The following is a 17,157-nucleotide window of genomic DNA, read 5'->3' as shown; positions in this document are numbered from 1 at the left end:
ATTGCCCTCTCGAATGTTTGGGAAACCTACCAGGAAAATCTGTTCAGAGAAGTGATATGGAGCTGTGACTAAGAGCTTGTTGTTCTTCACTCCATGTATACATTTACAGTTTCATTTGTAACTGCACTGGCATTGCAAAATCCCTTACATCAGTTTTGTGGCAAAATAAATTTGGCAGCAGTGTCTTTGTCTTATTCACAAGCAAGAGAGCCCCCTACCAAGGTCCGTTTTTTCACCTGTTTGGCTAATGATTTCTCTGTCCTCCACCAGTCGCGGACTGTGGGCCGGGGGGGAGGGGTGGCATTATTAATCCGGGAAGATTGTCCTTTCAGGGCTCTACCATCGCCATCGATCCCCGGCATTGAATGTGTTGGCCTAGTGTGGGGCTCCGAGGAGAGCTTGGCTGTCTGGCTGGTGTACCGGCCACCTAGCGCACCAGCAGCCACCCTGTCAGGCCTATTGGAGGCGGTGGCCGGCTGGGCCTTGGAGTTCCCTAACCTATTGGTACTGGGGGACTTCAACATCCATGCTGATGCCACTCCCTCCTCACAGGCTCTGGACCTGGTGTCTTCCATGGCGACTCTAGGGCTCTCCCAGTTTGTTTCGGGCCCCACGCATCAAGCAGGCCACACGCTGGATTTGATCTTTGGCGTAGGTATAGATGTGATCATGTCTCCTTCGATGAAGGTGCCATGGTCTGATCACTATGCTCTGAAAGCCAGGATTGACTTTCCGCCCCCACCCTGCTTAGGTGGCAAGCCAATTTGGGCTCGCCCGCGGAGGCTGATGGACCCTGATAGATTCCGTCAGGCCTTGCGGGACCTTGCTCCCCCTGGCGACTCATTGACTGAGGTTGTTGAGGGCTGGAATATCCAGCTCCTGGCAGCCATCGATGAGATCGCACCTAAGCGCCCTCTGCGACCCCGCAGAAACCGGGCTCCCTGGTTTACCGAGGAGCTCCGGAAAATGAAGCGGGACCTCAGACGGCTAGAGCGAGTATGGCGGGGTGCCCGTGACGGAGCCTCAAGAACATCTTATAGGGCTTTTATGAAAACCTACGAGATGGCGGTGAAGGCTGCTAAGAAGTCATACTTCTCGGCCTCCATTGCATCCGCTAGCTCTCGCCCAGCGCAATTATTTAGTATAATCAGGTCTTTAACGTCCCTTGTGGGACAGCCAAATTTAAATAACAATTTGACACTTAGCTGTGAGGCATTTGCGAGCTTTTTTGCGGAGAAGGTCTTGTTGCTCCGCCATGACCTCCCTGCCAATTTGGATACAATAAAGGAACTGGAGGCCCCTCGACTGTCCTCGGGTCCAGTATTGGACCACTTCGACCGGATATCCCCAGCCGATGTGGACAGACTCCTCCGAGCTGGAAAGCCCACCACCTGTCCTCTCGACCCGTGCCCGTCTTGGCTGATTAGAGCGTGTCCAGACGAGGTGCGGGCCCTCCTGGGGGATATCATCAATTTGTCCCTTGGCACGGGGACATTCCCAGGGGAACTGAAGGAGGCAGTGGTGCGCCCGCTCTTAAAGAAAACATCATTAGATCCTTTAGATCTATCCAATTACCGCCCGGTTTCGAATCTTCCGTTCCTGGGTAAGGTGATTGAGAGAGCGGTTGCCGAACAGCTTGGTGGGTTTCTGGATGAAACATCGGCTTTGGATCCATTCCAGTCCGGCTTCCGCACTGGTCATGGGACCGAGACGGCTCTGGTCGCCCTAACAGATGATCTTCGTAGACAGCTGGATCGAGGCGGGTCGGGGCTGCTGATTCTTCTAGATCTATCAGCAGCTTTCGACATGGTCGATCACGAACTTCTGGACCACCGCCTTGCCGACGTGGGGATCCAGGGCACAGTCCTTCAATGGCTGCGCTCGTTTCTCTCTGGTCGGGGACAGAGGGTGGCGCTTGGGGGGGAATTGTCATCGCGCCACTCCTTGGTGTGTGGAGTGCCTCAGGGTGCGATTCTCTCCCCGATGCTTTTTAACATCTTTATGCGCCCCCTCGCCCAGCTTGTTCGGAGTTTTGGGCTGGGTTGCCATCAGTATGCCGATGACACCCAACTCTATCTGTTGATGGATGGCCATCCTGACTCGGCCCCAGACACACTGACCAGATGTTTGGAAGCTGTGGCTGGATGGTTACGTGGGAGCCGGTTGAAGCTAAATCCTTCGAAGACAGAGGTCCTGTGGCTAGGGCGGGGCGATATGGGATTGGGGGGGCAACTCCCATCTCTTGCGGGGGCGCAATTAGTGCCAGCACCGTCTGTTAAGAGTTTGGGTGTAATCTTCGACGCCTCCCTTTCCATGGAGGCGCAGATTGCAGCTATAACAAAGGCGGCATTTTTCCATCTCCGCCAAGCTAAGCAGTTGGCTCCTTACCTCTCTCGCCCTGACCTAGCCACTGTGATCCACGCGACGGTCACCTCCAGATTGGATTATTGTAACTCGCTCTACGTGGGGCTGCCCTTGAGGCTGACCCAGAAACTCCAGCGGGTGCAGAATGCCGCGGCGAGACTCCTTATGGGGTCTTCGCTGCGAGATCACATTCATCCGGTGCTACACCAGCTGCACTGGCTCCTGGTGGAGTACAGGATCAGATTTAAGGTGCTGGTTTTAACCTTTAAAGCCCTATACGGCCTAGGACCCTCGTACCTACGGGACCGCCTCTCCTGGTATGCCCCACAGAGAAACTTACGGTCTTCAAATAAAAACATCTTGAAGGTCCCAGGCCACAGAGAAGTTAGGCTGGCCTCAACTAGAGCCAGGGCTTTTTCGGCTGTGGCTCCGATCTGGTGGAACACTCTGTCACAAGAGACCAGGGCCCTGCGGGACTTGACATCTTTCCGCAGGGCCTGCAAGACAGAGTTGTTCCGCCAGGCCTTTGGCCAGGGCACAGCCTGACTCCCTCCCTCGGCAATCTTCGCGGAGCTCTGGCCCAATGGTTGCTGGTGGCCTGAATTAATTAATTTTACAATGAATGATTTTAGAATGTTGTTTATGTTATACTTTTATACTGTTTTATTGTTGTTAGCCGCCCTGAGCCCGGCTTCGGCTGGGGAGGGCGGGATATAAATAAAATTTATTATTATTATTATTATTATATACCTACTAGTGAAGATGCAGCCAACTTTATGAATGTGATTGTCCTTAAACTTCATCAAAATGAGAACATACATCTATCTCTGTGATTTGGGGAAAGAATGAGAAAGTTGATAGGTCCAGCAAAGCAAGGCCAAAGCAGTCATGATAAATTGCAGTTATTTGGTTCTTGAAAGACTAACAAAATGATGCTTAGCTTCAATTCAGCACTCACAGTAGTTGTTTGGGCAAAAGGATTTCAATGAAAATAGATGTGTAGTTGTTTTGAAATTTCTTTTTAATGGGCAGATTCCTAGCACAGTAATTTGTGCTCTAGATGAAACAGTTTTCTTCCTAGTGTTGTGTAATCATGTTTAGGTGGCATACTCAGTGAGCATCTACTTATGAAGCCCTGTCACATTTGACGAGCATTGGTTAATAGTGTGGTGATATATATATATATGGTTGGGAGGCAAAAGCTGAGAGCTCTTGATAGCGCAGAGCAGATGCAACAGTCCCATGGAAGGAAGGTTTCTATTGCTCTCAGCAGTGCAGACTGAGGAGAAAAATACTCATGGCAGCCAGCAGAACACAAGATGGGAATAAGAGAGTAGGCAGCTGCAGTCCTGAGAGAAATTTAGGGGTGATGTTTTGTTTCATTTTATATTTTTATCTCACTACAGATGAATTTTGCCTTCTAAAGTAGGCTCACATCAATCAAACAATGAGACACAGATCCTGCACTCAGACCTACAGGCCTAACACTATGGAAAGGGGGAGAACAATCAGTTTAACAACCCAGAATAAACAAACATTTATATCCAGCTGATGAAGCCATTCTTCCCTTGCTGGTGGTTTTGGTGTGGTAGAAGTGGTGAAACTGATGGCAGGGGCCAAAGAGTTATCCCTTCCCTTTGTTGCATTCTCAGGGCAACTGTGATTATGTAGATGAGTGTCTATCAAGATTATATGAGTGTCTATCAAGATTATATGATGGGAATGCACGTGCTTTTGTTCTTTACTACAGCTCATGAAAGTTTTTATGGTTTGGAAGGCATCCAGGCATAGGCATAGTCCCAGGTGTTTGGGACTACAATTCCCATCATCCCTGACCACTGGTCCTGTTAGCTGGGGAATTGTAGTCCCAAACATCTGGAGGACCGGAGTTGATTTCTTAAGAGAGAAAAACCATTTCTTAAGAGCAGAGAAGAGCTTATTAGGGACCAAACATTCTCACTGACATGCTTGCTTGTACACGCTCAAAAGTTGTCTATGCAACTAAAAAGGCTAGATGGCTCTTTTGAAAAGAAAACTAGGATTCTTGATCACATTCACATTGGTGAAAGTACAGTGGTGCCTCGCAAGACGAAATTAATTCGTTCCGCGAGTTTTGTCGCCTTGCGATTTTTTTCGCCTTGCGAAGCACGGTGTCGGGAAAGTTTTTGAAAAGCTTCAAAAATCACCAAAGTCTTTAAAAACCTCAAAAAAGGCTACCACACCGCGTTCTATGAGTTGCTCCTCGAAGTCAAGTTGCAACTGTATTAGCGGTGTTAAGAAAAAGGAAACAAACTTGCAAGATGTTTCCGTCTTGCGAAGCAAGCCCATAGGGAAAATCGTCTTGTGAAGCAGCTCAAAAAACAAAAAACCCTTTCGTCTAGCGAGTTTTTTGCCTTGCGAGGCATTCGTCTTGCGAGGTACCACTGTAAAAAAAAGATAAAGCTATAGCGGGAGAGAAGAAAGAAAGAGGGTAGCTTTCTCTTATATTTTAAAAGGACATTGGAAAGACAAATGAACCATCAGTTGGTGCGAAAATAAGCAATGCATTTAATCTATGGAGGTGGGAACCTTTTTACTATTGAATTTTCTCTGACTGAGTATGTTGGGGTGACTGAGAGCTTTCATTCCCCATAGTCAATTAGTATTCAAGGCCTGCATTGTACATACATAAATAATGTTAGTACTAATCACATTCGCTTCCCATTTCTCTCCAAAGAGCTCCAGGTGGAATGCATTAAGTGATACATTTTTTTCTCTGACAAACCCTGTGTAGTAGAATCATAGAATCATCACATCATAGAATTGTAGAGGTGGAAGGTACCCTAAGGGTCATCTAGTCCAACCCCCTGCAATGTAGGAATCTCAACTACAGTATCCATGACAGATGGCCATCCAACCCATGCTTAAAAGCCTCCAAGAAATGAGAAATGAGAGTTCACAACCTCCCGAGGGAGACCATTCCACTGTTGAACAGCTCTTACTATCAGAAAATTTCTCCTGATGTTTAGTTGGAATCTCCTTTCTTGTTACTTGAAGCCATTAGTTTTGATTTCTACCCTCCAGAGCAGGAGAAAACAAGCTTATTCCTTCCTCCATGTAACAGCCCTTGAGATATTTGAAGATGGCTATCATATCTCCTCAGGCTTCTCTTTTCCAGGCTAAACCTACCCAGCTCCTTCAAGTGCCCCTCGTAAGTCTTGGTTTCCAGACCTTGATTGTCTTGGTCACCCTCCTCTGCATATGTTCCAGCTTGTCAACACCCTCTTAAATTGTGTTGCCCAGAATTGGACACGGTATTCCAGGTGTGGTCTGACCATGGCAGAATAGAGTGGTACAGTGGTACCTTGGGTAACAGAGGTTTCAGGTTACAGAGGCTTGAGGTTACAGACTCCGCTAGCCCAGAAATAGTACCTCGGGTTAAGAAATTTGCTTCAGGATGAGAATAGAAATTGTGCTACGGTGGCAGCAGGAGGCCTCATTAGCTAAAGTGGTACCTCAGGTTATGAGCAGTTTCAGGTTAAGAACGGAACTCCAGAACGAATTAACTGTGGAACTGCTATTACCTTTTCCACATGAAAAATAAAAACACAAGAAGAGCCTTGCTGGATCAGGCCATCTAGTCTAGCATCCTGTTCTCATAGTGGCCAAGTGAATGTGTGTCAGAGGCACGCAAATGGGACATGAGTAGACACTCTCTTACTCAAGAGGCCTACTTTCTCTGATACTAAAAATCATATATAATTGTCACCTCTAGTAGCCATTGATAGCCTTACCTTCATGAATTTGTCTAATCCCTTTTAAAAGCTGTCCAAGTCAGTAACCATTGCCATGCCTTGTGCCTACAGATTCCCATAGTTGTGAAGAAGTGCTTCCTTTTGTATGTCCTGAATCTTCCAATATTCACCTTCTTTTGATGACCCCACAGGCTTCTAGTGTTATGAGAGAGGAGGAAGAGCTTTTCTCTGTCCACTTTCTCCACCGTGTGATAATCTTATACATTTCTGTAATTTACCCCTTTTCACTTCTCTTTTCTCTAAACTAAAAAAGCTCCAAATGTTGTAAATCTGCCTTATGAGTATCTTCTTTGGGGATCATTGATCAGAACTGTGGACCATAGAGTTATATAACAGCATTAAGATTTGGGTGGTTTTATTCTCACTCCTTTTCCTAATGATCCCTAAAATGGAATTTGCCGTTTTCTCAGCTGCTGCACACTGGGTTGATACCTTCACTACAGCTCCAGGATCTCATTCTTGGCCAGCCATCCCCAATTCAGAACCCATTGCTGTGTATGTTAGGATTTTTTGTCCCCATGTGCATAACTTTGCACTTCCTGACATTTAACTGCATTTGCTTTTTTAGCTCCCATTCATCCAGTTTGGAGAGCTCCTTTGGGAGTTCTTGTTTCTAGAACCCTGATCAATTTGTTGCCACCTCCAGGTTTGACTTTCTCACTTTCCAGCCCAACTCCAGCTTGTCCCAATACAGATCCATGGTTGTCCCCCACTTACTATATATTTCTCCAATGTGGGAGCTGCCCACTTTTTCCTACTCTCAAGTTCCTGTTTGTTGGTTTGTTTTGTCACTAAGGCCTAGGGCTTTATGCCTTCTCTCCACTCTTTGCCCTGGTTTCTCCTACTAGCTCAGGCACAGGGCTCTGCCCGTCTGCCATGAATACTGTTGAAAGGATTTGTTCATTTCCCCATCAGTCTCCTTTTCCTCCCTTAGCACACATTTGACCAAATGTCATCCAAATGTCCAATATCATCCCTAAGCATTTTTCTTGCTTCTAATTTGTTAAATAATGTTTTATTACCAGGCATAATGCTTTTAGTGATGAACTCCTTGAAATTCTTTTTTGTATTTTTTGTTGTCAGCTTTCCTTTATTTTGCCAATGTTTTGTTGCTTTTTGTTGTCATCTCATCTATTTTGTGAAAAACACATTCTTGCCTCTATGTTATTGACTTTGCTTGTTAGCCACACATCCTGTAGACCTTTGTGGCACCTTTCCTGATCTGTGGTATATATTATATAATTTAACATTCATTATGCTTTTGAATAACCTCACGGCAGTCTGGAGAAATTTAACTTTGCCTTTCTATTTCCTTTCTGCCAATCCCCTCAGTTTTCTCCTTTGAAGTTCTGTGTGACTGTTTGACTTCCTTGGCAGTTGCCCACTTGCCTATAAGTTGAATTTGATAGCATTGTAGTCACTGTTTTCCAGTCTGTACCACAACACTTACATCAGGTCCTGAGTACCACTCAGAATGGTCTCCGTGACCAATACAGGCCCAGCACCTGCAGTCTGCTCTCATTGCAATCACTTGGAACTGGCTTCCTTTGCATATATATCTTCACTGCAGTGCTCTGTGAATTTTTGAGGTAGGGACAGGGACTAGGAGTGGTCTTCAATTAAGTTTTACTCAGAGCAGACCCATTGAAATTAATGACCATGATTAAGTTAGACCCATTAGTTTCTCTCTGAATAAAGCGTAGTTGTCTAACACCCTAGGACAGTGTTTGAAATTAGCCAGGTGCCAGTTGCATTTTGCACCTGGCTATCGACCACTTGCAACCAAGTGAAGATGCCTGGGCACCAGGATGGCACCTGACATCACCACCATTTGGAAGTGCATTTCTGATCATCCTTGGGTCTTGACTCTTTCCACTCACTCATACCACATCCTGTAGAATTCTATCAGTTATATTTTATCTGCATAATCAGAATGAATTTCTGGAACCAATATGCTTTTTCTGTGTGCAGCCTGAGCAGTAGCAGTAAACAACATTATAGTTAATAGTTATAGTTATTAGTTGTAGCTTGTCTTCACTTACCTGACCCCACTGTCCTTCTCATAGTGGTGAAGAATATTCTTACGTTATTATGTCACCATTAAGAAAGAGAGGTTGGAATAGGCCAATGTACTGTGTAGGTGGGCATGTTCCTGAATCAAGTGACTTTTAAGTTCTCAAAGTTAACCTGACTCAAGGTAGTCGTCTGAGTTAGCCAGATGTTTAACTGAGAATCAATCACAGTCAATCCATCATCTGAAAAACAAGACTTCTGAGCTATTTTACCCCAAAATGGCAACTAAACATTCTGTTTTGGTGACTGTAACCTTGGTTTAAGGAGCCATTTGGCTCCTTGCTTATATATCTGATTTTCTAACACTGCCCTAGGAAACGAATTGCTTATGTCTCGATACTTTTGACCTGTGTTAGCTATCTCTGCTCTAATGTCTTCATTCAGTATATGTTTTGCAAATATGATATAATTAATGAAAATCTCTAATATTCGTCTCCTTCCCCCACAGCCAGTTGCTGAACCAATCCCAATCTGCAGCTTCTGCCTTGGCACAAAAGAACAAAACCGAGAAAAGAAACCTGAAGAGCTCATTTCTTGTGCTGATTGCGGCAATAGTGGTAGGTGGCTGCCAGCATTTTGGGGCAATGAGATCTATTGAATTGGTGACCTGCAAATGCATTCATTGTGCACATTTAACAAGCTAACTTAAAAAAACAACACCTTTTTAACCCAGCTGGAGAATTGCTTCAAGACTGCTTGTCATGGGCAATATCCACTGTAGTTACACTTCTCCTTATGCTTGGCTATGCTGCTAGGGATTAGTTTTATGTTTTCTGAGGTAATGCTTGGAGCAGTGCAGAAACTTGCAAAACTTAATATGACCAGAGTTCATGTTGGGGCTGAAAAGTTGTGTGGTACAGTGTGGTAAAGTATTTCTTGCTCTAGAGTTTTGCTGCTTAAAGAGAAGCAAAAGAGAAGTTGCTTGGAAAGACGGTTCATTGTAGGCTGGGAAGACTCTTTGTCACACAGATACCACCAACAGCTCTATTAAAAAATGCAATGTGCAGGGAATACAATTTGTAAAAATGTCCCCTGCAGATGTGCCCTTTAGCCTAATGCAGCTTTGTTTTTAGCTGCTTGCCTGGTGAGCGTAGGTGGAATTTCACTCAGACAACTGAGTGAGCTGCTAGAAGACAAGCAGAATGCTCAGGCTGTCCTCTGGCAACCCACCGCATTTATATATTGTGCAGGAAAGTTGGTGCTTTGCCTCCTCTCTACCCATTGCAGAAACGAAGTGGGCTTCACATCTCCTGACATCTCCTCCCACATGGTTCCTATGCTGGTCAAGGAGAAATGGAAGCCCCCCTTCCCACCCAGCATAGAAACTATGTGGCTTACTAGCATAGGCATAGAGCATTTCACGCATCCTCTGGCAGTGCACTGGATGCATAGGAGGTAAAGCTCCCTGCCTCCCATAGAAACCAAGAGGTTGGAAATGGAGTCAAGAAGGGCTCTACCCTTTCACCATTAGCCCACCATGTTAATGTGTTAGACCAGAGCTTTTCAAACTGTGTGTCGCAGCACATGTCTGTCGGCTGCAGTGTGTAGGTATGTTGCGTGAACGCTGGAAAGGGGTTAGTTTAACCTCCGGTTTGCTAGTAAAACTGAATTACTGTGTCATGAAATGATGCATGTCAAAAAAGTGTGTCACCAACATTAAAAGTTTGGAAAGCTCTGTGCTAGACTCACAGCCAATGAATCTTTTTTGCATTTAACAGAAACATGGTGAGCTGATGACAGTCTGTGTCTCTGTTATTGAACCAGGTTTCTTTAATTGTATGCTGGATACACAGGAAGGAGCTTTTCCTGAAGTGCAGAAGACTCACTAAGAAAGCAGGGACCTATCTGTGCCTTGGCTGCCACCTACTATGTTGGATGAACTGGACAGGGTTCTGCCTCCAGCGTGTCCAACATAGAAACCCAGTAAGCCCCACCTTTGAATATAAAGGTGTGTTGGCAGGCTGGGGGGGGGGGCAGGGCTAATCTACAAAGCTCACCTCATGAACGGCTTCTTTGGCATTATTTGGGCACATCATAATTTCTGCAAGTACTTAAGTACATATTGGAATCATCTTCGGTTAGAACTATTCATGCAATTCCTCAAGGGTTTTGTTACCTCTTTCCTCTGAATATTGAGTGTTTGGGCAAGAAACCAACTTCCCTTCCAAAAACACATATTGTGGGTTCATCCCAGAGTGCCAAGCACACATGGAACTGCTCTGGCAGAACTGGAGTCTTTTTAAGATGTCAAATGTTAACTGCAATAAAACCTGTACCTTCTGCTCTTCCTGAGCACAGGCTGTTCCTACTTAGTTTAACTGAAATTGTTTTCACCTTGGTGTAGGTCATCCATCCTGCCTGAAGTTCTCCCCAGAGTTAACAGTTCGTGTGAAGGCCTTACGGTGGCAGTGCATTGAGTGCAAAACGTGCAGTTCCTGTCGAGATCAGGGCAAGAATGCTGTGAGTACCTGGACATTCACCTTCTGGATCATAATAAAAAAATTCCTTCCAGTAGCACCTTAAAGACCAACTAAGTTAGTTCTTGGTATGAGCTTTCGTGTGCATGCACGCTTCTTCAGATACACTGAAACAGAAGTTGCCAGATCCTTCTATATAGTGAGAAGGTGGGGAGGGGTATTACTCAGAAGGGTGGTGGGAATGGGTGATTGGCAGATAGCTGAGATGAGCCTGTTGACGACTCTTAACGACTGCAATAGGTCTTACAGGAAAAGGCAAGGGGTGAGAAGGTGAAAAATGGCTAAGTCATGTATAATGAGATAAGAATCCAATGTCTCTGTTCAGACCAGGTCTCTCCATGGTTTTAAGTTTGGTAATGAATCATGCTTCTGGATCATGTTCATATTCTAACTAATTGCATGAGATTCTGCAGTTGGCGGTGAGATTTGACCTTGCCATAGACATGTGCACAGTGCAAACGTCCAGGCTGGACTACTACAGCATGCTGTGCTGGAAAAGTATGTTCAAGTTTTAATTGCTACAAATTGTGGTGGTTCTGCAGAGAGCATTTGTCGCATTGGTTGTGTTGGTTCCCTATTTGCTTCTGAGCCCAGTTCTGGCCGTCAACCTTCAAAGCCCTGAACAGCCTGAGATCTTAGGGGGGGTCTGCCTTCTCCCCCAAGAGTCTGCTGGTGCTGCTCTGTCTCTCTCCACTTTCTGAGGTTAGGTGAGTTAGTATGCATGGCAGGACCTTTATGGCCATTGCACCTAGGCTAAGTTCTTGCATTTTACTAACAGGTTAAAACTTCCTATTCCAGAAGTGTTTAGTGGAGAGGTCTTGGTTATTCTTCCTACGTAAGATTTGAGTTTATTTGTTTCTACTGCAATTTTCTCTGCAAGCTATTGTTTTTAAAAATAATCTATATTGGTTGCATTTGTGCTCATTTATGCTAATTCAGATGATTTTTAAGCAGAAAAGTAGGGTACAAATATTTTAAAGGAATATAGGAAGAAAAGTTTTGTAAATAGAATAAACAAAATATTCTTTTTGCCTCATTAATTCAGTGTTTATTCCTTTGATTGCATAACAGTTATAGGCAAATATTTATCTAGAAAATATTTAACCAACCTTTCAATAAAATATTACCAGAGCAGGAAATTATAGTATTCTATTAATAGAAACAAATAAAGCAGTGAAAACAGTTTGAAACAGCACTTGCAAGTAGTAACTGCTACTCTAACTGGCTGACAATTAGCTACCGTGCTGTGTTCAAGGGGCCGGTATTAGTGTACAAAGCCTTATACCAGTGGTGTCCAAACTTTTTCCAAAGTAGGGCAGATTTGATGAAATGAAGGGCCGTGGGGGCCGACCAAGGTTGTTGACCTTTTTTGGGATTGAAGTTGTTGAGCTGCTTTTAGGTTTTCAGTTGTTGAGGTTTTTTTTTACGATTGTACCCCAAGAAATAAACTGCCACAGGGGCTGGATTAACCCGACTGGCGGGCCAGATTAGGGCTCCCCCCTATGGACTTTGGACATGCCTGCCCTATACAGTTTGAGACCAGGATTGCCTCTTTGCCTACATACCCATACATGTGAGCCAAAGTCGAAGCTTCGTTAGACTGCTCTGCTGAGGCATGGGCAGCCGCTTGCCCCTCAACAGAGCAGTTTAAAGAAGCCGCCTGCCCACACGGTCCCTCTGCAGTGTGAGGGCCACAGCGTAATTGCAGCTTCTGATTATATATTTCTTGCAGTTTCCCTTCCTCATCCTTGTACAGGCAGGAAGATACCAGTCTGCAGCTGGAATACCCCCTCTCAGCCTAGAATCATAGTGGTTATATTTGATGATAACAGAAAAGAGTGTTCTTGGTCTAAGTGCTTGAATTGCAGTAACTTGAAATTTCTGTGCTTCGTAGGATAATATGCTATTTTGTGACTCATGTGATCGTGGCTTTCACATGGAATGTTGTGACCCCCCTCTGACCAGGATGCCAAAAGGTAAGAAAGGGTTAAAAGATGCTGCAGGGGGAGAAACTCGCACAAACAACCCTTTTAGCCTTCAAATTATAGATGTCAAATTATAGATGTCTTTAACAGGCAGAACAGAATAGTAGCATAGGCTTGATTAAGAGTTCCGAATAACTTTACAGATAGTGTTGTAGTGAATAAGAGTGTGAGCTGCGAGACATGAAGAAGACCATGGCTTGAATCTGGCCTTTTCCATGAGCTTACTAGGTTTCCTTAGGGAAACCACAAGTCTGTCAGCGTCAGCTCCTCCTCCTCACCCCCACCCCTCAAAAATCTGCAGTACAGGGTCATAATACTACTACCATATGTTAAAAGTTGGCGTAGGGAACTCTATGATTCTGTGACTGCAGAGAATGTATTTGAAGTGTTTGAACACTCAAGCAGTACTATATACAGTTCCAGGGAGAGCATTGCTGTTGTGTTCCTGTCCTGCTCATGGGCTTCCCATGAGCATCTGGCTGGGCACTGTGAGAACAGGAGGCTGGACTAGATGGGCCACTTGCGTGCCCAGCAGGGCTTTTCTTAGGTTATATAAATAATACGGTATTGTTCTCTGGGTCTAACAGATGTTGATATACATTATGATGAGTCTGTTCACTTTACAGGCATGTGGATATGTCAGATATGTCGGCCACGTAAAAAAGGAAGAAAACTTCTACACAAGAAGGCAGCACAGATAAAGCGGCGTTATGCCAACCCAATAGGACGTCCCAAAAACCGATTAAAGAACCAAAATGCAACGTAAGTTTTTCCAAAACTTGGTGGCAGTGGGTACAGTGTGAATATGGATACCTGTGCAGTTCTGTTGTTAGAGATATTCCATCTTCTTTGTTGGGTTAAATATTTTGGTACGTGTTCTGGAAAGATTATGAGTACTTCTGTCCAAATTTTTAATGCTTTTTGTTTCTGAATGCAACACAAGGCATATCTTTTACTTTGTGGGATTCATTAATTTCCCAGCTTCCGTAAACTCAGCATTTGTTTTGGTTTTCACATTTTTTTTATTTGTAGAAGTCTGTTTACACCTTTCAGTGTAGGCAGTTAGTCCTCAGTAAAAAAACTTCCAATGCTGATTTCAAGCAGCCCAAGCTTCTACTTAGGAGGTAGATCTCTATGCTAGATAACAACAATGGCCATTCTTAGCTTGCATTCCCACTGAACCTAAAGTAAGCGATGAGCTTCCCTCCTTCAATAAAATAAGTTTGAGCATCCACTTTGCTCTGTTAGCTTGAGGCAATATATAACTATGTTTCTTGCACTACAAACCCTTCTAGCCTCTCAAGTTAGACTGGCAGAATGTTCTGCTGCCATTAGTGAAGTACTCTGTCTCACTTGCTTTTCAAGATTTTTCCACACCCATGAAATCTGGAGGGTGCTTGGATTGTTGCTTTACAGAACACAGGACATGATCCATGTCACTGCTGCTTTTGAATATTTAGATGGCTTCCAATTTTGCTCAAGAGTTCCATGTCAGAAAGGTGTGGGACGGAAGCTATCTGAAGGGTCAAACAAGCCTTGCCATGAGGATCATTATACACTGCTCTTAAACACTTGAGTTCTCGTGGCGTCTTTTTGGGGGTGGGGGGGGGCGGGATTAAGTACGTAACTCCTATACACTTAATTTTTATTCAGAATACCAGATTCCTGAGAAATTTGGGAAGGCTCCAGTTCTGTGTACAGTTAACCATACAGTAAGCTTCATTGAACAGAGTTGGATTTGCTTCTGAGTAAACTTCCATTAAAGTGCACTGCAGGTATCTTTATTGCCCAAGGAAGAATTTGAAATTATCAGCTGGCCAATACCCTGCATAGCTTCTCTTTCTGTAAGTCTCTATTACCCACTTTACTATTTGTTTAGATCAAAAGCCCCCTTCAGCAAAGTTCAGACGGGACCTGGTCGAGGTCGTAAGCGCAAGACTCCCCTATCCAGCCAGTCAACATGTTCGTCAGAAGGGGGCTATTTGGAGCAAATTGACGGCCTGGAATTCTGCAGAGATGCAAGCACCACCTTGAAATTCAACAAGAAAACCAAAGGGCTCATTGATGGCCTTACCAAATTCTTCACCCCATCCCCTGATGGGCGTAAAGCTCGAGGAGAAGTGGTGGATTACTCTCAGCAGTATAGGATCAGGAGAAAAGACAATAGGAAATCAAGCACTTCAGACTGGCCTACAGGTAGCTAATTGTAGAGGGTATTATCTCTTCTTACTTTCTGGACTTCTAATTTTCAATTTGAGAACAGATTCTGAAGAAACTTCAAGACTTTGGTTTTTTTTACATTATCATAAATGTTGTTGGGGCACAATACATTCTGTTGAAGGTACTTGGGTGGAAGCAGTAGAATATATATATATATATATATATATATATATGCAGGTTTTGGTGTCTTCGGGTGTCTTCCCGTGTAAGAGTTGGGGTGTCTAGGCGACGTTTCGACGAGGTCTCACTCGTCATCTTCAGGCTGGTGCTTTCGGCTTCTTGTTACTGGAACAAAGCCAGTAACAAGAAGCCGAAAGCACCAGCCAGACCAAAACCTGCATTCCTGTACCCGTGAAAATCTACGAAAGCATATATATATATATATATATATATATATATATATATATATATATCCACGTACAATTAAAGGGTCATCTTCAAATACACCACAGAACCTTGGCAAAGTGTATATGCTAAAATCATCATAATATATCTTTTCATTTGTGGACAGCGGTCCAAGCAGTGGAGGTTAGCGTGTATTATTTTGTGTTTGTTAAGATTGTAAGAATATTTATTTATTTTATTAGACTTACATTGCACCTTTCCTCCAAGGAGCTCAAGGTGGCATATATAGTTCTCCTCCCCATGTTCCTGGCACAACAGCCATGTGAGGTTGGTTTAGACTGAGAGCACATTTCCACAGTCCAGGGGACTATGCCTTCTCCCAAAGCCCAGAAGTACTGATGGGTGAGAGTGGAATGGTTATACCACTGGAAGAACTGAAGCTGCCAGGTGGTGGGGTGGAAGGGTCTATGTTGGTATGTCACAGTTTAGTCTAAAGGGGTAGCCTGCCATGAACTTCAAAACTTCTTAGTGTAATACGTGCAATAACCCCTTTTAGATAGTTATTTATCCTGTGACCACCTTGCATATTCAGGTGCTTAATTTCAGGAAATTCCATTTGTTGTTGTGTGTTCATTTTCAGACAATCAGGATGGCTGGGATGGAAAACAGGAAAATGAAGAATGGCTTCTTGGAGGTCCAGATGTCATGACTGAGAAAGATATGGAGTTGTTCAGAGATATTCAGGAGCAAGCACTGCAGGTAAAATTGAATGAAGCTTGCATGCAAAGGTATGGTTAGTAGACTCCTACAGAGGTGCGGGTGGAGCTGTGGTCTAAACCACTGAGCCTGGGGCTTGTCGATTGGAAGGTCGGCAGTTCGAATCTCCGCGACAGGGTGAGCTCCTTTTGCTTTGTCCCAGTTCCTGCCCACCTAGCAGTTCGAAAGCACGTCAAAGGGCAAGTAGATAATAGGTAATGCTCCGGCAGGAAGGTAAACGGCGTTTCCGTGTGCTGCTCTGGTTTTGGTGTTCTGTTGCGCCAGAAGCGGCTTAGTCATGCTGGCCACATGACCGGAAAAACTGTCTGTGGACAAATGCTGCCAGCTCCCTCGGCCAGTAAAGCCAGATGAGTGCCACAACCCCAGAGTCGTTTGTGACTGGACTTAACTGTCAGGGTTCCTTTACCTTTTTACAGGGGTATATTAGTCATAACATGCATAGTACTGAGAAGATTGAGACAGGTAGTTTACTGAGGATTTTCTGGGAACCAGCCAGTTGATAAGAAGTGATGAGGTGTGATGCTGATGAGAGATAAGCAGGCAGCTCTGAGGCAAACTTAAAATATTATAGCCCAGAAACATGGGGCTGACGAGTGGAGATCAAGGATTGTCCAAGATTGTAAGACTTGCATGCCAAAGCTATACAATAGCTTTACTTGCTTCAAAACTGAATCAGAGCAAGTCTGTACCTTCCCGTTTCCATTTCTATTGGACATTTCTTCCTCCCTGTTTTAGTGCACATTGAATTCTGCAAGGTCTTGCCTGGCATTTGTGAGGGGAGTTTGCTTGTTTTTCAGTGTTCTGTATAAAGGACATTGGCTTAATGCAGAGGCATGGTAGATTGTTCAATATTCCATGTTTGTGCACATCTGTCTAAGCATGGCCCTTCAGCTCCTTCATGGCTGTATTGGTACAGATACAATATGTCCTGTTTCAAAACTGCAGGCGAAAGGAGGCCTATAGGTTCTGTTTCTTGGGAGGTGTTGATGACCCTCTGCCTGGAAGAAGACAAACACAAAAGCCAGCAGAACCTTTGGAGTAAGCAGATGAAGAAATTGAAAAGAAAGCTTGTTGGTATTTCTGTAACAGGAAGATTCCAAGGTCATATATATCCATGTGTTG

At 44.3% G+C, this 17,157-nt stretch overlaps 1 protein-coding gene across 1 annotated transcript in view; it reads left to right on the top strand.

Annotated features, from left to right (window-relative positions):
* Positions 1–17,157, top strand: part of KAT6A (lysine acetyltransferase 6A) — an 81,001-nt gene that overhangs the window by 30,155 nt on the left and 33,689 nt on the right. The window contains exons 3-8 of the mRNA XM_083514094.1: positions 8,680–8,788; positions 10,576–10,691; positions 12,603–12,684; positions 13,320–13,455; positions 14,573–14,889; positions 15,899–16,017. Of these exons, the coding sequence (XP_083370220.1) occupies positions 8,680–8,788; positions 10,576–10,691; positions 12,603–12,684; positions 13,320–13,455; positions 14,573–14,889; positions 15,899–16,017 (879 nt within the window). The remainder of the gene's footprint in view (positions 1–8,679; positions 8,789–10,575; positions 10,692–12,602; positions 12,685–13,319; positions 13,456–14,572; positions 14,890–15,898; positions 16,018–17,157) is intronic.

The sequence above is a fragment of the Podarcis liolepis genome (assembly GCF_965112155.1).
Source record: "Podarcis liolepis genome assembly, chromosome: 7".
NCBI lineage: Eukaryota > Metazoa > Chordata > Lepidosauria > Squamata > Lacertidae > Podarcis > Podarcis liolepis.
This window is presented reverse-complemented; position numbering and strand designations above follow the sequence as displayed.